The sequence below is a fragment of the Bufo gargarizans genome, chromosome 5 (assembly GCF_014858855.1).
Source record: "Bufo gargarizans isolate SCDJY-AF-19 chromosome 5, ASM1485885v1, whole genome shotgun sequence".
Taxonomy (NCBI): domain Eukaryota; kingdom Metazoa; phylum Chordata; class Amphibia; order Anura; family Bufonidae; genus Bufo; species Bufo gargarizans.
In genome coordinates, this window is record NC_058084.1 from 467086261 (window position 1) to 467112450 (window position 26190).

Genomic DNA, 26190 nt, shown 5'->3' on the forward strand with positions numbered 1-26190 from the left:
AAACGACATCCATATATAAATTTTTCGCTAAATTTATTGTTCTACATGTCTTTGATTAAAAAAAAAATGTTTGGGCAAAAAAAAAATGGTTTGGGTAAAAGTTATAGCATTTACAAACTATGGTACAAAAATGTGAATTTCCGCTTTTTGAAGCAGCTCTGACTTTCTGAGCACCTGTCATGTTTCCTGAGGATCTACAATGCCCAAACAGTAGAAAAACCCCACAAATGACCCCATTTCGGAAAGTAGACACCCTAAGGTATTCGCTGATGGGCATAGTGAGTTCATAGAACTTTTTATTTTTTGTCACAAGTTAGCGGAAAATGATGATTTTATTAAAAATAAAAATTTTCTTACAAAGTCTCATATTCCACTAACTTGCGATAAAAAAATTCTAGGAACTCGCCATGCCCCTCACGGAATACCTTGGGGTGTCTTCTTTCCAAAATGGGGTCACTTGTGGGGTAGTTATACTGCCCTGGCAATTTAGGGGCCCAAATGTGTGAGAAGAACTTTGCAATCAAAATGTGTAAAAAAATGGCCTGCGAAATCCGAAAGGTGCTCTTTGGAATATGTGCCCCTTTGCCCACCTTGGCATCAAAAAAGTGTGACACATCTGGTATCGCCGTACTCAGGAGAAGTTGGGGAATGTGTTTTGGGGTGTCATTTTACATATACCTATGCTGGGTGAGAGAAATATCTTGGCAAAAGACAACTTTTCCAATTTCTTTATACAAAGTTGGCATTTGACAAAGTGAGGGGCATGGCGAGTTCCTAGAATTTTTTATTTTTTGTCGCAAGTTAGTGGAATATGAGACTTTGTAAGGAAAAAAGAAAAATCATAATTTTCCGCTAACTTGTGACAAAAAATTCTAGGAACTCGCAGTGCCCCTCACGGAATACCTTGGGGTGTCTTCTTTCTAAAATGGGGTCACTTGTGGCGTAGTTATACTGCCCTGGCAATTTAGGTGCCCAAATGTGTGAGAAGTACCTTGCAATCAAAATCTGTAAAAAATGGCCTGCGAAATCCGAAAGGTGTACTTTGGAATATGTGCCCCTTTGCCCACCTTGGCTGCAAAAAAGTGTCACACATCTGGTATCGCCGTACTCAGGAGAAGTTGGGGAATGTGTTTTGGGGTGTCATTTTACATATACCCATGCTGGGTGAGAGAAATATCTTGGCAAAAGATAACTTTTCCCATTTTTGTTTATACAAAGTTGGCATTTGACCAAGATATTTTTCTCACCCAGCATGGGTATATGTAAAATGACACCCCAAAACACATTCCCAACTTCTCCTGAGTACGGCGATACCACATGTGTGACACTTTTTTGCAGCCTAGATGCGCAAAGGGGCCCAAATTCCTTTTAGGAGGGCATTTTTAGACATTTGGATCCCAGACTTCTTCTCACACTTTCGGGCCCATAAAAAGCCAGGGCAGTATAAATACCCCACATGTGACCCCACTTTGGAAAGAAGACACCCCAAGGTATTCAATGAGGGGCCTGGCGAGTTCATAGAAATTTTTTTAGCGGAAATTTTTTTTTTTTCTCACAAAGTCTCACTTTCCGCTAACTTAGGACAAAAATTTCAATCTTTCATGGACTCAATATGCCCCTCAGCGAATACCTTGGGGTGTCTTCTTTCCGAAATGGGGTCACATGTGGGGTATTTATACTGCCCTGGCTTTTTAGGGGCCCTAAAGCGTGAGAAGAAGTCTGGAATATAAATGTCTAAAAATGTTTACGCATTTGGATTCCGTGAGGGGTATGGTGAGTTCATGTGAGATTTAATTTTTTGACACAAGGCTCCATTCAGACCCTGTAAGGCTCCATTCAGACATTTTTTTGGCCCAAGTTAGCGGAAATATATATATATATTTTTAGTTTTTTTCTTACAAAGTCTCATATTCCACTAACTTGTGTCAAAAAATAAAATCTCACATGAACTCACCATACCCCTCACGGAATCCAAATGCGTAAACATTTTTAGCGAGCGATCGCCGCTGGCAGGCTGGAGATCCACTCGCTTACCTTCTGTTCCTGTGCGCGCTATAAGTGCAAAATGAGAGAGGCGCCTTCATGGTGGGTGGATTTATGTCCAGTTTGACTTATTGGTCTTATCTCCTATCCAAGCCAAGAACAAAACAGGAGGAAAGAACACAAGTCGGGGTGAAAGTATGAAAGTTCAGATGAAGTATTAGGACAAGGGGAGTAAGTAAGTCGGCCCGGGACACAAAACTACTAATCAAAATCCGCACTAAGGGTCCATTCACACGTCCTGTTTTTTTTCATCCTGAAAAACGGTCCGTTTTTTGCGGATCCGTTGTTCCTGAAAATGTTTCCGTATGTCATCCGTTTTTTGCGGATCCGCAAAAAACGGGAGCATGTATACATTTCAATAATCAAATAAAGTTGTTTGGATTTCTTTGAAAAAAAATTTAAAAAAAAAAAAAAAAAAAAAAAAAATTTGTTATGTGTTTCCAGGAACGGAATCCGCAAAAAACGGATGACATACGGAATGACATCCGAATGTCATCCGTTTTTTGCGGATCCATTGACTTTGTATTGTACCAGGATCCGATTTTTCAGGACAAGAATAGGACATGTTTTATATTTAAACGGACATGCGGAACGGAACAACGGAAACGGACAGCACACATTGTGCTGTCCGATTTTTTCCAGGACCCATTGAAAATGAATGGGTCCAGATCTGGTCCTGATCTGTTCCTGAAAAAACGGAACAGATCAGGAAAGAAAAAACGGACGTGTGAATGGACCCTAAGTGCGGTAATCCCTATGTTGGGTGGGAGAGGTCAAGGGCTGGACAGCAGCCTTACTAATCTCCAGCATTAATACAATCTGCATAATGTGAAGTCTAACAGGACAATTATCTGGATTATAACGGGTAACAGTGGCTAGCCTCAAATACAACAACTTCTAACCGTTATAGGAGAACTTTAGCTCTGAGGAAGTGAAACAAACGCAAATGGAGCCAGTCTAAGTTGGCCTTTAGATGTGCCCTCACGGCGTCTTGAGGAGCTAAGGCGCTTGGCTGAGGATGGCTGCCATCTGTCACGGTGCGGGGCGGCTTGGGTCGTACAGGAGATCTACAGGTGGCAGGTCGAGTGTTTCCAGTATGATTTACACACTGCTGTTTTCCAATCCTTCCTGGCAGTCAGTTGGAAAGGCTATCCCCATCTGTAGACAATGGAGTCATCTCTGAGATTTACCAGAACGGGTTGTAAGTCCTTGCGTATCCTTAAAGTACGTCTGGCAGGATCAGGTAATATGAGGAGGTCCTTATTTCCAGAGGTAGGCGACTCAGAGTTTCTTGCTGCTTTATGGATGGCTTCCTTGTCCTTGTAAACAGGAATCCGACATATCATGTCCCGTGGTCTGGAAGGGTCACCAAGAGCCCTGCGAATCCTGTCTATTTCAGTGGGGTTGCCTGCGTCTCTGTGCCTGCGCTCATGGGTCCAGGTATTGTGGTCTGTCAGGGTGCTGGAACGCCCGGGTTCTGTGCAGGACCGTCTGTCCCGCGCTCATTCTCCCCCAACATGGCCTCCGTTCTGGCTTCGGCCCTATCTGCTGGCTGACCGGAGGAGCCGAAGAAGCGGGAGATCCTTCTCGTCCCGGGGTCCGCTGGTGCAGGGGTTGCTGCGTGTTTTCCGTTTTTCTGGGGTGGTATCACTGATTAACAGTAGCCACACCTCAGGCTTGTCGGACGGGTGGTGTAGACCGGGCCTCTCTCTGTATAATCTAATCCATCAGTAAGACGCCGCTCTCCGGATTCCTGCACCTCCCCCGCCCCGGGCGACATGGTGTTTATTCAGAGCAGGTGAGCAGCGCTCCGTCCTGGAAACTCTCCGAGTCCTGCACATTCTCAGGCCCGTCAGTTGATCTGCGTTTCCAGCACCGCTGCCAAAACATTCAAAACAGGAAAGCAGAACATGCCGGGTGTTGTCTGCCGCAGATCTCCTGCCTTACCTTGTGTGCCCCCTATGGGTGTGCAGTCCCCGGACCACAGCGCAGCCGCAGACACCGGGACCGCGTGGTATAATCGCAGCAGCAAGGAACACGACACGTGGCCTGCATCTGTAACATAATGCGCCAAGTACCAGCGGGGGAAGGGAAGCGACAACTGCACTGAGCAGACTTCTGTGTCTCAAATGTGATTGTCAGTATGAAAGACGATTTGGACATAGACTTAAAAAACTAGGCTGGAGAACGTGACTATACCAATAACTGTAATACAGTGCCCGCCATCTGCAAGAATATCCAGTGCATTAATCGTCACACCCTCACTGTCCTCGCATTGTGTTCTCTCGCTCCTGGTTCCCCATAGTGAGAAGGTGAGAAATCTTTACTGAGAGGAAAACTAACCTCTCACATGAGCATAAGTCTTCAGCCCCTCTGGCAGTGATTCCAGCCTCCAGTCTTCTTGGAGATGATGCCACAAGGTTTACTCCCGGATGTGGGGATTTTCTGCAGATCTTCTCCAGTTCTGTCGGGTTGGATGGGGGCCGTCGGTGGACAGCCATTTTCAGGTCTTTCCAGAGATGTTCTATTTGGTTCAGGGCTCTGGCGGGGCCCCTCAAGGACATTCAGGGTTGTCCCTAAGGCTACTTTCACACCTGCGTTTAGGTGCGGATCCGTCTGGTATCTGCACAGACGGATCCGCTCCTATAATGCGAACGCTTGTATCCGTTCAGAACGGATCCGTTTGCATTACCATGAACAAAAAAAAAATTATGATAATGCAAACTGGTCCGTTTTGACTTGCATTGAAAGTCAATGGGAGGCGGATCTGTTTTCAATTGCACCGTATTGTGTCAGTAAAAACGGATCCGTCCCCATTGACTTACATTGTAAGTCAGGACGGATCCGTTTGGCTCAGTTTCGTCAGACTGACATCAAAACGCTGCAGGCAGCCTCCAGAGTGGAGTGGAGGCTGAACGGAGGCAAACTGATGCATTCTGAACGGATCCTTATCCATTCAGAATGCATTGGGGCTGAACGGATCCATTTTGGGCCGCTTGTGAGAGCCTTGAAACAGATCTCACAGCGGACCCAGAAACAGCAGTGTGAAAGTAGCCTAAGCCGCTCCTGTGTTGTCTTGACTGTGTGCTTAGCAGTATTATAACTATAATACTGCTCCTATGTACAAGAATATAACTACTATAATACCGCTCCTATGTACAAGAATATAACTACTATAATACTGCCTCCTATGTACAAGAATATAACTACTATAATACTGCTCCTATGTACAAGAATAAACTACTATAATACTGCCCTATGTACAAGATATAACTACTATAATACTGCCTATGTACAAGAATATAACTACTATAATACTGCTCCTATGTACAAGAATATAACTACTATAATACTGCCCTATGTAAGAATATAACTACTATAATACTGCTCCTATGTACAAGAATATAACTACTATAATACTGCTCCTATGTACAAGAATATAACTACTATAATACTGCCTATGTACAAGAATATAACTACTATAATACTGCTCCTATGTACAAGAATAAACTACTATAATACTGCTCCTATGTACAAGAATATAACTACTATAATACTGCTCCTATGTACAAGAATATAACTACTATAATACTGCTCCTATGTACAAGAATATAACTACTAATACTCCTATGTACAAGAATATAACTACTATAATACTGCTCCTATGTACAAGAATATAACTACTATAATACTGCTCCTATGTACAAGAATATAACTACTATAATACTGCTCCTATGTACAAGAATATAACTACTATAATACTGCTCCTATGTACAAGAATAAACTACTATAATACTGCTCCTATGTACAAGAATATAACTACTATAATACTGCTCCTATGTACAAGAATATAACTACTATAATACTGCTCCTATGTACAAGAATATAACTACTATAATACTGCTCCTATGTACAAGAATATAACTACTATAATACTGCTCCTATGTACAAGAATATAACTACTATAATACTGCTCCTATGTACAAGAATATAACTACTATAATACTGCTCCTATGTACAAGAATATAACTACTATAATACTGCTCCTATGTACAAGAATATAACTACTATAATACTGCTCCTATGTACAAGAATATAACTACTATAATACTCCTATGTACAAGAATATAACTACTATAATACTGCTCCTATGTACAAGATATAACTACTATAATACTGCTCCTATGTACAAGAATATAACTACTATAATACTGCTCCTATAAATACCTGCTCCATGTAGAATATAACTACTATATACTGCTCCTATGTACAAGAATATAACTACTATAATACTGCTCCTATGTACAAGAATATAACTACTATAATACTGCTCCTATGTACAAGAATATAACTACTATAATACTGCTCCTATGTACAAGAATATAACTACTATAATACTGCTCCTATGTACAAGAATATAACTACTATAATACTGCTCCTATGTACAAGAATATAACTACTATAATACTGCCTCCTATGTACAAGAATATAACTACTATAATACTGCCTCCTATGTACAAGAATATAACTACTATAATACTGCTCCTATGTACAAGAATATAACTACTATAATACTGCTCCTATGTACAAGAATATAACTACTATAATACTGCTCCTATGTACAAGAATTAACTACTATAATACTGCTCCTATGTACAAGAATATAACTACTATAATACTGCTCCTATGTACAAGAATATAACTACTATAATACTGCCTCCTATGTACAAGAATATAACTACTATAATACTGCTCCTATGTACAAGAATATAACTACTATAATACTGCCTCCTATGTACAAGAATATAACTACTATAATACTGCTCCTATGTACAAGAATATAACTACTATAATACTGCCTCCTATGTACAAGAATATAACTACTATAATACTGCTCCTATGTACAAGAATATAACTACTATAATACTGCTCCTATGTACAAGAATATAACTACTATAATACTGCTCCTATGTACAAGAATATAACTACTATAATACTGCTCCTATGTACAAGAATATAACTACTATAATACTGCTCCTAGTACAAGAATATAACTACTATAATACTGCTCCTATGTACAAGAATATAACTACTATAATACTGCTCCATGTACAAGAATATAACTACTATAATACTGCTCCTATGTACAGAATATAACTACTATAATACTGCTCCTATGTACAAGAATATAACTACTATAATACTGCCTCCTATGTACAAGAATATAACTACTATAATACTGCTCCTATGTACAAGAATATAACTACTATAATACTGCTCCTATGTACAAGAATATAACTACTATAATACTGCTCCTATGTACAAGAATATAACTACTATAATATCCTATGTACAAGAATATAACTACTATAATACTCCTATGTACAAGAATATAACTACTATAATACTGCTCCTATGTACAAGAATATAACTACTATAATACTGCTCCTATGTACAAGAATATAACTACTATAATACTGCTCCTATGTACAAGAATATAACTACTATAATACTGCTCCTATGTACAAGATATAACTACTATAATACTGCTCCTATGTACAAGAATATAACTACTATAATACTGCTCCTATGTACAAGAATATAACTACTATAATACTGCTCCTATGTACAAGAATATAACTACTAATACTGCTCCTATGTACAAGAATATAACTACTAATACTGCTCCTATGTACAAGAATATAAACTATAATACTGCTCCTATGTACAAGAATATAACTACTATAATACTGCCTATGTACAAGAATATAACTACTATAATACTGCTCCTATGTACAAGAATATAACTACTATAATACTGCTCCTATGTACAAGAATATAACTACTATAATACTGCTCCTATGTACAAGAATAAAATATAATATAATACTGCTCCTATGTACAAGAATATAACTATAATACTGCTCCTATGTACAAGAATATAACTACTATAATACTGCCTCCTATGTACAAGAATAAACTATAATACTGCTCCTATGTACAAGATAACTAATAATACCTCCTATGTACAAGAATATAACTACTATAATACTGCTCCTATGTACAAGAATATAACTACTATAATACTGCTCCTATGTACAAGAATATAACTACTATAATACTGCTCCTATGTACAAGAATATAACTACTATAATACTGCTCCTATGTACAAGAATATAACTACTATAATACTGCTCCTATGTACAAGAATATAACTACTACAATACTGCTCCTCTCTATAGAAGTATATCCTCTGACATTTCTTGTCAGTGGGTTGTGATATTTTGCAGTGTGTGGCCCTCAGTCCTCACTGAATTTCCCATACAGTGGTGGTATGGGGCTTCCTCCTCCCTCTGTCCTGTGTATGGCGGTTTTTCTCTGGGGGAAGCTGTTGTCCTCGGTGCCGTCAGTTCCTGGGAATTGTCCTTTCCTCCGGTCTCAGAGGCGTGGCGCCTCCTCCCTGTGTATAAGAGCGCAGGCTATATTTATCGTGCACACAATGGATACCGCCGGCCTCCGCAGCTTCATCTGAGGGCTCTCCGCTCCTCGTGTCATGGTACGTCCGTCACCCACGTCCTGGGGTCGCTGTTTTTGTTTCCACACGTTTTTAGTTTACACTGGATGTGGGTGACAACCACTGATGGCTGTCAGTAAAGTGCTCGTACAGGTTGTCAGGCAGCATTTGAAACAACAATGCATGTTATGTCCGCCTGTGTCCTACCTCTTTGTCTGTATGTGTGTCACTATTGACTGTAGTTCTTTAATTCTATTCATGATCCTATTGGCAGAGGATAAGCCAAGCTGTTTGCAGTATGATTTAGAAATAAGCTAATGCGACTTGCGGAATAAAAATAAATCAGTATTGGCTGATACATGTTACCTGCACTGATACATTGCAACGAACATTCACCAGGCTGCTGACATGTTTGCCTCATGGGATTGTCTAGGCAGTCGGAGCAGTTTCTCTTCTGTGATATTTACTGGATCAGATATGCACAGAGAAGTCCAGCTCACTCAGTCATCTGAATCGCCCGCGTGCACGGAACAGGCAGGTCGCCTATGTAGCATTAATCGTAGAGCAAAGTTCCAGCACTCGCGTTTTCTTGGTAGCCAAAATCCTCAAACTTTGTTCGAAGCGCGTCAATGTTGCTACACTAGTGGGTGCATGTCCTGTATATTATTTTCTACTGCCTGAATAAAGAGGAGGATTTTAGCTACCAAGAAAACGTGAGTGCTGGAACTTTGTTCTATTGTTAATTTACTGGATCAGAACTGTTTTCATATTTCTATTCACTGACAGGAAGCAGAAAGTTAATCCATGCGAAATTTGCAGTTGAACATCATCACACATGGAGTGTATATGAATGCTGTGGGCCCCAGCATATCCCAGTCTACATTCACTAGTATGGGGAGCTCATTGCCTTCAGATTTATACAGCTCCTGTTGAGTTCTATACTGGCGCTATAATCTGTATGCAGTGAGCTCCCTCTAGTGGTGGCTGTATAATCTGTATGTAGTGAGCTCCCTCTAGTGGTGGCTGTATAATCTGTATGTAGTGAGCTCCCTCTAGTGGTGGCTGTATAATCTGTATGTAGTGAGCTCCCTCTAGTGGTGGCTGTATAATCTGTATGTAGTGAGCTCCCTCTAGTGGTGGCTGTGTAATCTGTATGTAGTGAGCTCCCCCTAGTGGTGGCTGTGTAATCTGTATGCAGTGAGCTCCCCCTAGTGGTGGCTGTGTAATCTGTATGCAGTGAGCTCCCCCTAGTGGTGGCTGTGTAATCTGTATGCAGTGAGCTCCCCCTAGTGGTGGCTGTGTAATCTGTATGCAGTGAGCTCCCCCTAGTGGTGGCTGTATAATCTGTATGTAGTGAGCTCCCTCTAGTGGTGGCTGTATAATATGTATGCAGTGAGCTCCCTCTAGTGGTGGCTGTATAATCTGTATGTAGTGAGCTCCCTCTAGTAGTGGCTGTATAATCTGCATGTAGTGAGCTCCCTCTAGTGGTGGCTGTATAATCTGCATGTAGTGAGCTCCCTCTAGTGGTGGCTGTATAATCTGTATGTAGTGAGCTCCCTCCAGTGGTGACTATAATCTGTAGGTAGTGAGCTCCCTCTAGTGGTGGCTGTATAATCTGCATGTAGTGAGCTCCCTCTAGTGGTGGCTGTATAATCTGCATGTAGTGAGCTCCCTCTAGTGGTGGCTGTATAATCTGTATGTAGTGAGCTCCCTCTAGTGGTGGCTGTATAATCTGTATGCAGTGAGCTCCCTCTAGTGGTGGCTGTATAATCTGTATGCAGTGAGCTCCCTCTAGTGGTGGCTGTATAATCTGTATGCAGTGAGCTCCCTCTAGTGGTGGCTGTATAATCTGTATGCAGTGAGCTCCCTCTAGTGGTGGCTGTATAATCTGTATGCAGTGAGCTCCCTCTAGTGGTGGCTGTATAATCTGTATGCAGTGAGCTCCCTCTAGTGGTGGCTGTATAATCTGTCCGCAGTTAGCTCCCTCTAGTGGTGGCTGTATAATCTGTATGTAGGGAGCTCCCTCTAGTGGTGGCTGTATAATCTGTATGCAGTGAGCTCCCTCTAGTGGTGGCTGTATAATCTGTATGCAGTGAGCTCCCTCTAGTGGTGGCTGTATAATCTGTATGTAGTGAGCTCCCTCTAGTGGTGGCTGTATATCCTGTATGTAGGGAGCTCCCTCTAGTGGTGGCTCTATATCCTGTATGTAGTGAGCTCCCTCTAGTGGTGGCTGTATAATCTGTATGTAGTGAGCTCCCTCTAGTGGTGGCTGTATATCCTGTATGTAGGGAGCTCCCTCTAGTGGTGGCTCTATATCCTGTATGTAGGGAGCTCCCTCTAGTGACGAATGTATAATCTGTTGGTGGGGATTGTATTTACCTGTTGTCCACCGCTGGGTTCTGACTCTGCAGCTCCCGTCTCTCTCGTCATTAGCATCCTGTCGCTGGATCACATGCTGCACAGGGGACAGGTCACTGCTGCGGTCAGTGATTGGTTGCAGCAGTCACGTGTCCCCGTCTACAGTATGTTGATGCTTAGAGAGAAGGAAGCTGCAGAGACGGTGGAGGAGCCGGATCCCAGTGGTGGGGACCAGGTAGGTACGATCGCCACCATGGTCTGGCCATTCTCAGGTCTGAAAAAAACTTTGGATCACCCCTTTTAATGCGGACTTCTTTAAGCCACTGAGCTCCTGTACAGAAATATTATGAAATGAATGATGGGTAGAAGGGCCCCTAATTGTAAGACTGTGGGGCCCCATGAAATCTGTCAATACCTCTGATGGCAGCAATCTGTCATCTTCAGTTAGAGTTGCTCTCAATTTAATTCTGAGGACGCTTGCTCAGTACATTGTAACTGGAGACGAGGCTTCCCGGTGCCTCGCGCCGCCGCCACCCTGCACCTCGCGGCCTCCTCTTACACCAGATGCTGCATTGTGCTGTTTGGCAGGAAGCTGTGGTCCCCGCTCCTTCCTCCTCAGTGACTGGCGTGCGAAGAGTGCAAGTGTCGGGGCCGACGTGAGATTTCATGCAGACGCGTGTAGTCACCGGCTACATGTATACAGATGGAGGGAGAGGTAGGAGGAAGGGAAGGCGGAGGGGAGCTGCGGGGTTTGGCACCTCCATAGATCTCAGCTAGAAATGTTGCAATATTCCTTAAAACTGGATGTTTAGATAAGAAGTACGTGTGCCTGTTACATTCCATTCTTATGCTTGGCTGCTTGGTTCATGAATCAAACTCCAAAAGTGCAGTGAGGACTGACACTGAGCAGGAGCAAGGGTAAATGTATATATCTATGGCTGACAACCCTTATTCATACTGTAATGGAGGGGGATACTGGTTGTCACCCAGATAACGGAGAAACCTCTAAATTGGGTATTCAAAGAACATAGCACAAGGACTGATATTTTTTGGTGATTTTTGGGGGAGGGAGGGGTCCCTGCTCTTTGTTTGTGCTGTCACCCCGTTGTGCAGAAGGATTGTGGATGAGGCGTTGTGTGTGTTTCGCCAGATTGTGGGTTCATTGCTGCATCCTCCTTCTCACCGTGCAACGCCCAGTTCCTGTTACTTAAGCTGGTAGTCCTCTGCAGGTGCCGGTCACAAATCATGGTCCCAAATGTTCTCAAAAGATGCAGACATAAAATTTAAGGGGTCTTTACCATTTCCAGAAATCTAATTACTACTACAGCCTGCGATGAGGACTGAATCACTGAGACAGTAGAGATATTAATGATGTCGTTAGGCAACACTTCCCTAGCAAACAGTCTGTCTCCGATTGCTGGTTTCTTCAGGCAGTGCTGACGTCAGACTTCTCTCTTCCCAGGCTGTAGTAATCAGATTTTTCATGATTTCTTCAGGCAGTGCTGACATCACACTTCTCTGTTCCTGAGCCGTAGTAATCAGATTTTTCATGATTTCTTCAGGCAGTGCTGACATCACACTTCTCTATTCCTGAGCCGTAGTAATCAGATTTTTCATGATTTCTTCAGGCAGTGCTGACATCACACTTCTCTATTCCTGAGCCGTAGTAATCAGATTTTTCATGATTTCTTCAGGCAGTGCTGACATCACACTTCTCTGTTCCTGAGCCGTAGTAATCAGATTTTTCATGATTTCTTCAGGCAGTGCTGACATCACACTTCTCTGTTCCTGAGCCGTAGTAATCAGATTTTTCATGATTTCTTCAGTCAGTGCTGAGGTCAGACTTCTCTCTTCCCAGGCTGTAGTAATCAGATTTTCCATGATTTCTTCAGGCAGTGCTGAGGTCAGACTTCTCTCTTCCCAGGCCGTAGTAATCAGATTTTTCATGATTTCTTCAGGCAGTGCTGACATCACACTTCTCTGTTCCTGAGCCGTAGTAATCAGATTTTTCATGATTTCTTCAGCCAGTGCTGACATCACACTTCTCTGTTCCTGAGCCGTAGTAATCAGATTTTCCATGATTTCTTCAGGCAGTGCTGAGGTCAGACTTCTCTCTTCCCAGGCTGTAGTAATCAGATTTTTCATGATTTCTTCAGGCAGTGCTGACATCACACTTCTCTGTTCCTGAGCCGTAGTAATCAGATTTTTCATGATTTCCTCAGTCAGTGCTGACATCACACTTCTGTTCCTGAGCCGTAGTAATCCGATTTTCCATGATTTCTTCAGGCAGTGCTGACATCACACTTCTCTGTTCCTGAGCCGTAGTAATCAGATTTTTCATGATTTATTCAGGCAGTGCTGACGTCACACTTCTCTGTTCCTGAGCCGTAGTAATCAGATTTTCCATGATTTCTTCAGCCAGTGCTGACATCACACTTCTCTGTTCCTGAGCCGTAGTAATCAGGTTTTCCACGATTTCTTCAGGCAGTGCTGACATCACACTTCTCTGTTCCTGAGCCGTAGTAATCCGATTTTTCATGATTTGACCTCTCGTCTCATCCTCTCTCCCAGCAGCCTGGAATTGTGTCTCCATTCAAACGTGTGTTTCTGAAGGGAGAGAAGGGCCGGGACAAGAAGGCTCAGGAGAAGGTGACGGAGCGGAGGCCCCTGCACACAGTGTCCGTGTCACAGGCGGAGCATCGCGTGGAGCCGGACGTGCTGCTCAACGATTACATAGAGAAAGAAGTCAAGGTGAGAGGAGTGCGTGGGGGCGTACGAGGGCCGCTGTACACCTGATGATCCGGGTCACGTCCATAGTATTGATTGGTGCAGGTTCCCGGTGCCGTACCAGCAGGGGACAGTGTATGTGGGGAAAAAGGTTGACGTGAACTCTGACTGTTGTGACTGTGACGAGTCACCAGGGGGCGATCTAATGTGTCTCTTCTCCAGTATTTAGGGCAGTTGACCTCAATCCCCGGATACCTCAACCCTTCCAGCCGCACAGAAATTTTACAACTTCTTGACAATGCAAAGGTGCGTGACAGACCTTATTGAACCATATATCATACTGCTCCAACAGCTTATGCTCTTTCCTCCCACCATACTTTACACTGCAAATCGTCTTGTTCTGATTGGCTGCAGTGTATAAACACAAGCTGAGCAGGAAGTCGATGCGTAGAGAGAGGATTACATTATAGTGTGGACTGAAGATTATAAACGCACAGATTGAGGGGATGGACCTCTATAAGGGGTGGGGCTTTGGTAAGGGGGAGGGGCCTCATCTTCAGGGGGGATTGGGAGGAATCAGCCCCCAGCCATATACAGTGACGTGCGCTGCAGTGCATTGTGGGAGATGTAGCTCATACCAGATTATTGCACTCTCCCAGTCTTCACATTATTGTCTTGGTTGCTCAGCGCCTGCACCAGCTTCCTGCGCAGCTCACCCAGGAGCACGACGCGGTCATCAGCCTGTCCGCCTATAACGTCAAGGTGGTGTGGCGGGACGGCGAGGACATAATACTGCGAGTCCCCATCCATGACATCGCCGCCGTCTCCTACATCCGGGACGACTGCCTGCACCTGGTGCTCCTCAAAACAGGTACGAGACGCAGGCGATTCCTGTAATCCGCCATCTGATAATCCAGAAAGTCTGATTTGCGTTTCTGATCTGCAGCCCAGGACCCCGGCATCTCTCCCAGCCAGAGCCTGTCCGCCGAGAGCGCCAAAGCACTGACCTCTGGATCCCTGTCGGAGTGCGGGACGGGCCCCGTGGAGTCCTGCTGCCTGGTCATCCTGGCCACAGAGAGTAAAGTAAAGACTTCCGCCAACGTACTGACCCCCGGTTCCGCACGGCGAGCTGTCGCTTACATTCATGTCTTCTTCCTCCCGCCAGGCGGCTGCGGAGGAGCTGTGCTCCCTGCTCGGACAGGTCTTTCAGATCGTGTACACAGAGTCCACCATCGACTTCTTGGACAGGGCCATATTCGATGGGGCGTCCACCCCCACCCGCCACCTGTCGCTACACAGTGGTACGTGGAACCTGCGCACCTTGAAATGTCTCTTTACAGATCATTAAAGAGGACCTATCAGCAGGATCAGCCCTATTAAACCAGGCACAGTGCCCGCTGCGGGTACGTTTCTGATGTAAATCGGTTGTGTTTATTATTATTATGCACATTAGGTGTTCGGTGCACCAAGGGACAGGCCTGAGCCCCTAGGAGCACCTTAGCTCCCCCCCTTGAATGATAGGCGAGGAGATGTAATCCCGCACCATAGATTGCGCATGCGCAGTACGCCGGCAGATGACTACTGCATGTGCACCTATACTGTAAGTCATGGAGCAGGAACAGGATTTCAGGCCTAGGCAAGTGAGGCTGTCAATCAAGGGGAGGAGGCAGCGTGGCAACCGAGACACCGCATCTGCGCTACGGTGCACCGAGTGTCTTGGGTCTGCCCCTTAGTGCACTGCGCACCTAATTTGCATGATAACTAATTGCACATGAACAGTGCAACCGATTTACATGAGAAACGTTTGCTTTCCCTCCGCAGGACCAACCCTACCACATCTGGTGCCACCTTTCAATAGGGTTGATCCTGCTGACACGCTCTTTTAAAGGGATTGTCTGGGATTTTAATATTGATGACCGATTTAGCCAGTGGAAGAGGCCGCAGTGAGAGCCACATTCAAGTGAATCTACATGTAGTACCACTGACAACCACTATAGAATAGATGGCGCTGTACCTGGTGGTGAAGATGCTGTGGCGTTTATCTAACAGCTGAGAATGACCCCCTCGTGGCGTATCCTAAGGATTAGTGAAAATCCTGCACAACCCCTTTCCGGTCAGAAGGTGCTATGGTAAATCTGAGGGGCTGTCCCTGCGGCTTCTGCTACACGTTGCGTCCTATCTGGGGTCCAGTCAGAAGAATGGCAGGTGCAGTCCTATGTAAATAAGACGTAATCGCTGAACCGTTCCACATCTTCCTCATAGACTTTGTGTTTCCATTCATCGTAATTTCCTCTGCTGTCCTGCAGTGAATAGGAACATAGTTATAAATATGCAGAGATTTAAAAATATCCTGCACAGACCTAATAACATCTCAAGGCTGAGGGGTTGTCACAATGTATCCAGTCCGGACAATCCTCGGAGCTAGACACCTCAGCAGCACAGATCTCCTGTCACAATGTGTCGGTGCAGGTAAAAGCGTCACATAGGTTCAGCTCTTCAGCCCCCGATGTAAACCAGGATGATTCCATTCACTGACAGCAAGCAGAGAGGATGAATGGAAGAAAATTGCAGAACTTGTCCTTTAGAGATTACGGTTCTTGCAAAAACGGCGCCATCCTGTCTCTACAGGTGGTGTGTGGTATTGCAGCTCAGCCCCATTGGTGTGAGCTGCAGTCCCATGTACAACTTGCGCACAGATGTGGTGCTGTTTTTAGAAGGGATCGGTCATGTCTTTCTAATCCAGTGTGACCCCCTCCCCCCTTTAACCAGGCTGCTCTCATGCTGCCCCCCTGGTATCCGTATTAATGGCGGTGTGTTTATTTCAGATGACTCTTCGAATAAGGCGGAGGGGAAGGAAGCCTACGACCTGGATGCGGGAGCCTTGTAAGTCATCCTTGTGCCAGTGCATTGTATATACGGAGTGCCCCTTTTACTGCAGCGCCTATGGCTTGCAGGAGGGGGACCCCCTGATAAGCTGTAGTAGAGCATATGACAAGAGCGCCCCCTATTGCTGGATGTATCGGCCGGAAGAAGGGTTTTTCCCAACCTGTAGCTGATGCAAAACTACAACTCCCAGCATGCTCGCCATTAATGACCCTCTCACGTTCTGCATGGTCGTCTTTCCTGACAGCTCCTTTCAGGACTCGCCAGATATCGAGGGAAACTCTCCGCCTCACAACAAGACGGCGAGCGAGAGCGAGCTGAGCGCCACGGCGGCGGAGCTGCTGCACGACTACATGATGACGGTGAGGAAGTGGTTGGGTCCGTCGCTCTAGGATCATGTGACCACATCCTACGGGACATGTGGACCCCGATACCTGTCTGAGATGTGACCGCAATTCTATTCAGTCACCTCTTCAAGGGAAAGTATCTGGAAAAGCTGGGTGACAACCAACGTGGCTAACTTTACACCTCCCCTCAAAAGTTGTCACTCTGTTTTCTCAGGCCTCTCAATGGCAAATCTGTCCAAACAGGTGAGGAAAACCTCCCCCGCTCATAACTAGCGAGATGCTGTCAGCCAGAGGTCTAGGGATGGTCACCCAGCTTTTCCAGGGACAGATGGGAGTAAAGCAGGCTGTGGTTTCATTGCTTGTTCATGTCCTGTTTCAGCTGAGGACGAAGCTTTCCTCCCAGGAGATCCAGCAGTTTGCGATGCTCCTCCACGAGTACCGGAACGGCGCCTCCATCCACGAATTCTGCATCAACCTCCGGCAGCTGTACGGGGACAGCCGCAAGTTTCTGCTGCTCGGTAAGGAGTCGGCAGCGGGCAATCGCTAGCTAAAAACGGGGAAATGACGCGCAGCGCGTTCCTGTACATCACCAGTGTGCCAGCTGGCGACTTTCTCAAGCACTCGCGAAGTCCGCGTGAAATAAAAAGCCTGCGCTGATACATTGTAACAAACATACAACTGACACCTTGTAACAGTCCGGTCTGCTGTAGACTTGCCGCCTCTGTGGATCTGGGTGACGACCACTAATATAGCTGTAGTCCAGACCCTCTGCACACGAACCTGGAGGCGCGGGATGTGCAGAGGTAGAGGCGCGTGCGTCGCAGTGTGACCGGCAAGATTAATGACCACGGACTGATGCGTTTTAGCTGCGCTGATACAGTGTAACAAACTGTCAGCACAGGAGAGAGATTTGTGCAGCTGCCTTCAGCTCCCGGAGGACTGGGTAGAGTACAATTCAGGGCAGGTTTTCAGTCTCTTGCCGTGAGCGAAAATATTCATATTTACTGACAGCAAGCAGAGATCTTGGAAAGGTTGAGGAAAGTAAACACAAAGCCTGTAAGAAAGTTGCAGACCTCTTCTTTTTCCGTTTTCCAGCTCCTTTAACGCCACTTTCCTCTTATCTTCTGCTCAGGACTTCGGCCGTTCATCCCCGAGAAGGACAGCCAACATTTTGAGAATTTCCTGGAGACCATCGGTGTGAAGGACGGCCGCGGCATAATCACGGACAGCTTCGGCAGGTACAGGAGGACCATGAGCACCGCCTCCAACTCCACCACAAACGGCAACGGCGCGGCGGAGGGATCAGACGACCAGTCGGTGCCGTCTGAAGGAGACGAGTGGGACCGGATGATCTCCGACATCAGCAACGACATTGAGGCTCTGGGGTGTAGCATGGACCAAGACCCCCCACCACCGGGGCCCCCAAATTACTCCTGATCCCCACCCAGGACTGAGTCGTCGTCAGGTCAATGCCACTGGCGGGTATTGACGCGTTTCCACGCCTCCCGCCCTCCATATTGCAGGTGCTGTCCCTAAGCTGTTGGAGCATCGGTGCCCACTAGATGGCGCCATCACCTTCCCTTTATTACTACAGAGAAACTTTGGTACCCAAATTTTGTTGCGCCACAAGACTGCGTCAGTGACCCTCATGTGGGCGACTTTTCTACTCATTTGTTACACCCCAACCCCTTCGTACATTTTCGGCGGTTTCTACGATGAAGTTTTCTACTTTGCACAAGAACTTTTTTTTGTTGTTTCGCTTGTTTTTCAAGTTGTGTTTTTTTTTTTTAATATAAAGTTCAAAGATGAAAAGAAGAAAAAAAAACAAAAAGTTTACCACAATGTGAATCCGGACAGACGGCGTGTGCTTGTGTATGTTGTATTCTCACCAGTATTTGCCAGCTCCAGGGGCATGGGCCTGCAGCTCAGCAGACAGGGCAGGATGGGCGCAGCCCTTGGTGGTGCCCTAGGGTTACACGAGCTGGATCTCAGGCTGGCGGCCCGGGGCACCGCTTCTATTTATAGATTTTGTTATCGTTTGTAGGACATTTTTGTGCTGTTTACAAGAATCGGATCCCGGTTCTACCACATCGTCTCTGTCTTAGCAGTGGGTTCTGCCAGCGTGCCAACGCCTCGTCTCATGGTCTGGTGTAAAGCCTGCAGGTTGCAATAGTATTCAACCCCTTGGATTCCGCGTGTTTCTCACTCTTTTACACTAGTCTCATCCAGAGCTGTGTTCAAGGTTTTCCACTCTCCTTGACCCTGTTCACACATGTCAGTCTCTTAGTGCCCGCTCTGCAGCGGTGCATTGAGGGAAATGTAGTGCACCAGACTGTATACATTGCATTTCCCACCACATTGTGCTTAGTGATGCCATTCAGGCTGCAACTGTGAGAACGGTGCGGATGGTTTCCGAGGATAACCAGCGGAACTGCTAATGCAGCTCTGGATGTAACTAGAGTACAAGCTATGAGTCTGAATTAGTACAAGATAAATGCTGCAAAGCATTTACCTAGTTCCATAATATTATATAGAGGTGTAACCTGTGGGTCAGTGGTCTCTAACCCTCCAGCTTTTACAATGTATACTGGGAGTTGTAGTGCCATGACGGGTTGAGAGCCACAGGTTGCAGACCACTGCTGCTTTCAAATATACTTTGTTCAGTATCAACGCTTGCTGTCAGTAATTAGAAGCCTTGTCCTGTTCTGGTCCTACTCGTGCAGCTGAAGGTTTATTACATACGAGCTTTCATCAGCAAGAACATGAATGTACAGATACATTGCAGCAGACCCTCAGCTGTGTGGGTGGGACTACGCCTCTGAATGTAAACAAAAATCCTAATATTCACTGACAGACCCTCAGAATCTACATTCTGCAAGTGTTTGAACGATGAACCCCATATTCCAGGATTTCCCAGAATTCCCTGCAACCCGGTCAGATAGCTGTGGGAGCCAAGATAGGCAGGCCGATTGGCTTACAATTGTGTTGGGCCACGAGGACTGTGTACTACGGGGTTACAGGCCGCACCCTGAGTCTGAGGAAAGCTCTTACAGTTCGTCCTAGCAGAGTCATGCCAGTACAGCTATTTCCTTTACATTTAGCCAAGGTGGAGTTCCCCTTTAGTCCTATCCTACTCCCGCGAGAGCACAGGTAAGTCTGCGGCGGCTATCTTTAGGTCAGGTGAGGCGGCTGGTGATTTGAAGGTTTGTACTTTGAAGTTTGTCTTTTTTTTTGTTTTACTTTTGGATTTTTAGTGCTTTTTATATGCTTTGTTTACTTATATGTAATATTTTATCTGTAAATATACACAAGCATCTAACCCGACTCCTTCCTGACTCCGCACCTGATGCCAGATCCGGAAACTGCACTGCAGATCCTGCTCCGCCATGTGGTTACATAGTAGCGCCAGAGGCTGCACGGAATTAAAGGGGTGTTCCCAGCTTTTACAATGTAGCATATCCCTAGGATACACCATGACACAGCGGGTGCCCAGCGCTGTGACTCCGACTCCTTCATGAATGGCCAATAATTTAGTAATAAACTTCCCATAGTAAAATGGTGGCGACTTAGACCTTATTTATCAGAATAGAATTTCTGACGTTTCCTGCATTTAATAACTGGGAAATGCAATAATTGTAAGAAATCTATGAATTTTCTCAGAGGGCTCCCTACGTATGTCCTGGAAATGTAAAGAATTGTGCTAACTGGGAATAGAAACCTGTAAGAAGTGCAGCTGCTGTATTCAGGGGCTGTCTGGGAACAAATCATTTTTCACAGAAGGCTGCAGCCTCCGCTATAGGAAGATTCATACTTACCTGCAGCTCTGGTCCTGTGCGCCGGCTCCCGTGTGTCTGTCTTCTGGTCCGCGGCTCGTTTACTTCCTCTCCGACATGATCATCTGCTCCGCTGCAGCCAATGACTGGGTTTAGTGGTGACGTCTCCCCACAAGACAATGTGTTATTGCGCTGCAGCAGAGCAGAGGATCGTACCCATTCCGGGGACCAGAAGATGGACTCGCAGGAGTCTGCAAGTAGAACCAGAGCAGCGGGACGCAGGTAAGTATGGGGCTCCTGTGAAGGAGTTACTTATTCCCAGACAACCCCTCTAACGCCCCTTTAATCCTGTTCTGTTTAGCAGTTCTGAGATGACTGCAGGCATGCCCAGTACTGAACGTCCTCCTCTGGTCTTCACCACTGAGCATGTGCGGCACAGAATCTGGCCTTGTAATTTAAGGGCCTTGGAGAAGCATAAAGATATCTAGTATAAGGGAGAGGTGAGAACTGACTATCACCACTAGAACACCCTTTTTAAAGTTTGGGGGCAACACAGGAGGTGAGAACTGATAATCTATCATCACTAGAACACCCTGCTTATCACTGTTTATAGGATATGGCACAGGAGAGGTGAGAACTGATAATCTATCATCACTAGAACACCCTGCTTATCACTGTTTATAGGATATGGCACAGGAGAGGTGAGAACTGATAATCTATCATCACTAGAACACCCTGCTTATCACTGTTTATAGGATATGGCACAGGAGAGGTGAGAACTGATAATCTATCATCACTAGAACACCCTGCTTATCATTGTATATAGTAGAAGGACAGGAGAGGGGAGAACTGATTTTATTACATGACACGGAGGCTCCTATTGCTTTCTCTTTCTTTACTAAGGACCAAAAATACAAAACCAAAACAAGTTAACAAGGCCCTCCCCCATATGACCCAGTATAATAGTCCTGGATCCCAAAGACTCCTCCTCTTTCTTTGCTGCTGCTGTCCACAGATAAGTACTCATTGTGTGGGCAAATCATTTGGGGGGCTTGGTACTGAACGGGGACTTAGAAATATCCCCTCATATCAGTTTTCCTTACATTTGATCCCCTCATATCATTTTTTCCTTACACATCTATTCCTTCGGCCGCTAAACGCCTTTGTCCGTTATCGCCATTTCAAAATGGAGGGCATTCACCTCCTCAGGGACATGCTCCTACACGGAGATTTGATGGTCAAGTTAGACTTGAAAGATGCCTATCTAACGGTTCCAGTATCCGAAACATCCAGGGACCTCCTTCGTTTCCGATGGGACAAGGAAGTATGGCGATTTACATGTCTTCCCTTCGGACTTTCCTCAGCTCCTTGGGCTTTTACAAAGTTGCTACGTCCTGTTGTCTCCTGCCTCAGCAGTCGAGGAATCCGTTTAATTATCTATCTAGACTATATCCTCCTCATGGCCCAGGACCGATTAACCCTGCTGACGCACTTAAACTGGACTATGGACCTCTTATCCCGGCTAGATTTCCTACTCAACCTGGAGAAATCCTGCCTGACTCCGGCCCAGGTATGGAATTTTTGGGCTTCACGATAGACTCGAACACAGACGCTCAGCCTTCCATCTTCCAAAGTCCGAGCTATCCGCAAGGAGCTTTGCCACTCTCTTTCCCTCCCGCAGGTCTTTCCAGCCCCCCTACAGTACCGTGCCATACAACGCCTCAAGATCGTCCACCTTCAGGCGGGTCTCTCTTATGCGGACTTGATCACCCTGGACAAGGCAACCAGGGCCAAGTTGACTTGGTGGAGCCACAATTTGGAGGCCTGGAACGGCAAGGTGATTTTCGGCCCTCGTCCAGACTTTACGATCGATTCGGATGCGAGCCTGCTGGGATGGGGCGCTTACTGCAACGGAGTGACCACCGGAGGACGCTGGTCTGCGGAGGCATCCACCTTACAGATCAACGCTCTGGAACTTCTCGCGGGCTCTTTCGTGATTCGCAGTTTTGCGAACAGGCTGGCCAGGGCCTGCATCAGACTGCGGATGGACAACATTTCAGCAGTTCGCTACGTCAACGCCATGGGAGGCACGCATTCGACTACCCACCTAGCTCTGGAATTTTGGACCTTCTGCCTCGCCAGGGACATCACCGTAGTCGCAGAGTATCTGCCCGGCCTCCACAACACTCACGCAGACTGGAGTTCACGTTTTCTCTCTGACTCCAGCGATTGGAAGCTAGACACGATGGTATTCTCTTCCATATCCTCCCTATGGGGACCTTTCTATTTGGACCTCTTCGCGTCCCGCTTGAACACTCAGCCTCTCCGCTTCTACAGCTGGCGTCCGGACCCAGACGCGGAAGCGATAGATGCCTTTTTGCAAGACTGGTTGGGAAATCTCATGTATGCCTTCCCACCATTTGCTATGATTCCCTGAGTCTTAGCTCAAGTTCGCCAACAGAGGGCCGAACTAGTCCCGATTGTCCCGTTCTGAACCACCCAATCTTGGTTCCCTCAGCTATTGGAATGCCTGATACAGTATCCTCTGCTTTTCCCAGCGTTTCCAGACCTCCTATTAGATCCCTCAGGTCTACAATATCCCCTCATACTAGAGGAATCCCTGCAGCTCCTGGCCTGCAGAGTCTCGGGGAACCCTGGCACGTCTCAGCGGTTTCGGATTCAACTAGACTTCTTCTGGAAGACGCATGGGCTCCCGGAACCAGACGATCCTATCGTGCGGCCTGGAAATCTTGGACTGACTGGTGTATGGTTAGGCACGTGGATCCCGTTTCAGCCCCTGTAACGGAGATTCTGGAGTTCCTCACATCTCTTTATGATAAGGGGAAGGCGTATCGTACGATCAATTTGTTTCGTTCGGACATTTCTGCCTCTCATCAGGGTTTTAATGGAATTTCTGCGGGTCAGCACCCTTTGGTATGCCGCCTTCTTAGGGGCTCCCGCCTCTTGCGCCCTCCTAGGCCCCATTTTTCGTCCACCTGGGACGTGTCTTCAGTCTTATCTCTATTCTCGACCTGGCCGATCAACACAGACCTCTCCTTTCGACAGCTTTCCGCTAAACTGGTTTCCCTGTTCTGTTTGATCTCTTGTAAGAGAGTCTCGGACGTTAGGGCCTTTGATTACGACGCTCGTTCTTTTACACTGGAGGGTGTGAGGTTTAATATCATTCGACGCACCAAGACCAATATTCGGTCGGTGTCTTACCCGTGTTTCCCGGAAGCTCCGTCTCTCTGTCCGGTCGCCTGTCTGAGAGAATATGAGTCTCGTACTGCTTCATATCGCGTTTCCACTTGCCCTCAGCTTTTTCTATCTTACCACCGTCCTTTTCACCCCGTTACCAGCGTCACCTTGGCTCGAGGGGTAAATGGGTTATGTCCCAAGCGGGAGTGGACACCGCGGTATTCACCGCACATTCCACCAGAGGTGCTTCAGCGACTTCCATGGCAGTCGCAGGGGCACGATTGGAGGACATTATGCGACTTGCAGACTGGTCACAAGTTTCAACGTTTCGTGAGTTTTATTTTCGTCCTCCTCATGTTTTCTCCTCAGTTGTGAGTCAGCTTTAAACTCGCAATAGGAGCCTCCGTGTCATGTAATAAAATTGCATGATTTTCCTAACCTGTGACGTAAAGTCATGATTTTATTAAAGACACGGAGGCGAGTATTGCCCCTCCCCCGTTTTTTCTACCCTCCCTTCTTACTATGTTTATCATTATTTATTCTTTAGAGCTTGTATTATCCTTGTACTGTACTTAGAGTATCGATATATTGGTAGATATCTTACTAGACTATGCCTTATCCACATTCTTACAAGGTCAATTACCCTTTGTTTCTATGATTTTTCTTTTCATAGGATAAATCTACTATTTGCACTGCAAACGATGATTGTCGTTTCTTCATCTTCGTTCTTTAACAACTCTGGTTCCATGATGGTTTCGTCTTAGTTTTTTGTTTGGCTGGAGTTTCGAGTTGTGATGTTCAGTTTTCAAGTAGAGAGTCATCATCAAAGAAAGAGGAGGAGTCTTTGGGGTCCAGGACTATTATACTGGGTCATATGGGGGAGGGCCTTGTTGCCTTGGTAACTTGTTTTGGTTTTGTAATTTTTCTTTGCTGCTATTGGTCACAGTAAAGAAAGAGATAGCAATACTCGCCTCTGTGTCTTTAATAAAATCATGACTTTACGTCACAGGTTAGGAAAATCATGCAATTATCTATCATCACTAGAACACAATACTTATCACTGTTTATAGGATATGGCACAGGAGAGAAGACAGGAGAGGTGAGAACTGATTATCTATCATCACTAGAACACCCTGCTTATCATTGTATATAGTAGGACAGGAGAGGTGAGAACTGATTATCTATCATCACTAGAACACAATGCTTATCATTGTATATAGTAGAATGACAGGAGAGGTGTGAACTGATTATCTATCATCACTAGAACACAATGCTTATCATTGTATATAGTAGAAGGACAGGAGAGGTGAGAACTGATTATCTATCATCACTAGAACACCCTGCTTATCATTGTATATAGTAGGACAGGAGAGGTGAGAACTGATTATCTATCATCACTAGAACACAATGCTTATCACTGTATATAGTAGAATGACAGGAGAGGTGAGAACTGATTATCTATCATCACTAGAACACCCTGCTTATCATTGTATATAGTAGAAGGACAGGAGAGGTGAGAACTGATTATCTATCATCACTAGAACACCCTGCTTATCATTGTATATAGTAGAAGGACAGGAGAGGTGAGAACTGATTATCTATCATCACTAGAACACAATGCTTATCACTGTATATAGTAGGACAGGAGAGGTGAGAACTGATTATCTATCATCACTAGAACACCCTGCTCATCATTGTATATAGTAGGACAGGAGAGGTGAGAACTGATTATCTATCATCACTAGAACACAATGCTTATCACTGTATATAGTAGAATGATAGGAGAGGTGAGAACTGATTATCTATCATCACTAGAACACAATGCTTATCATTGTATATAGTAGAAGGACAGGAGAGGTGAGAACTGATTATCTATCATCACTAGAACACCCTGCTTATCATTGTATATAGTAGGACAGGAGAGGTGAGAACTGATTATCTATCATCACTAGAACACAATGCGTATCACTGTATATAGTAGAATGACAGGAGAGGTGAGAACTGATTATCTATCATCACTAGAACACAATGCTTATCACTGTTTATTGGAGAAGGGAGAACTGATTTATCACCTAGAAAACTGCTTATCGCTGTTTTTATAAATTAGGGTCTTTACATTGATAGAACATAAAATATATTTATGATTTCTAAATTTATATGAAATTTAAACAACTAATTACACAATATTATTAATAACCTAATATGTTTTTTTGAAGCTGGGGTCATTACATTTCTGCCAACTTTACCCAAAACTAGCGACTCTACAGCCATGCTGGTACCCCCGTGATCATAAGAATTAAGGGGAATGCAGTGATAAGTTAGCGCTGCCATCCCTATGTTTTCCCTT

At 45.3% G+C, this 26190-nt stretch overlaps 1 protein-coding gene across 6 annotated transcripts in view; it reads left to right on the forward strand.

Moving 5' to 3' along the window:
* CCM2 (CCM2 scaffold protein) overlaps window positions 1–20191 on the forward strand; it is a 32147-nt gene extending 11956 nt beyond the window's left edge. The window contains exons 1-10 of one of the 6 annotated variants that reach the window (XM_044293680.1): window positions 8478–8599; window positions 13490–13666; window positions 13865–13948; window positions 14330–14513; window positions 14589–14725; window positions 14808–14943; window positions 16468–16525; window positions 16773–16887; window positions 17252–17390; window positions 18005–20191. In XM_044293680.1, the coding sequence (XP_044149615.1) occupies window positions 8597–8599; window positions 13490–13666; window positions 13865–13948; window positions 14330–14513; window positions 14589–14725; window positions 14808–14943; window positions 16468–16525; window positions 16773–16887; window positions 17252–17390; window positions 18005–18309 (1338 nt within the window). In that variant the 5' untranslated portion in view covers window positions 8478–8596 and the 3' untranslated portion in view covers window positions 18310–20191. Of the gene's footprint in view, window positions 1–8477; window positions 8600–11534; window positions 11631–13486; window positions 13667–13864; window positions 13949–14329; window positions 14514–14588; window positions 14726–14807; window positions 14944–16467; window positions 16526–16772; window positions 16888–17251; window positions 17391–18004 lie in introns of those variants that run through there. The other 5 variants (XM_044293679.1, XM_044293678.1, XM_044293677.1 and 2 more) reach the window with 5 other exon arrangements.
* The last annotated feature ends 5999 nt before the right edge of the window (window positions 20192–26190 follow it).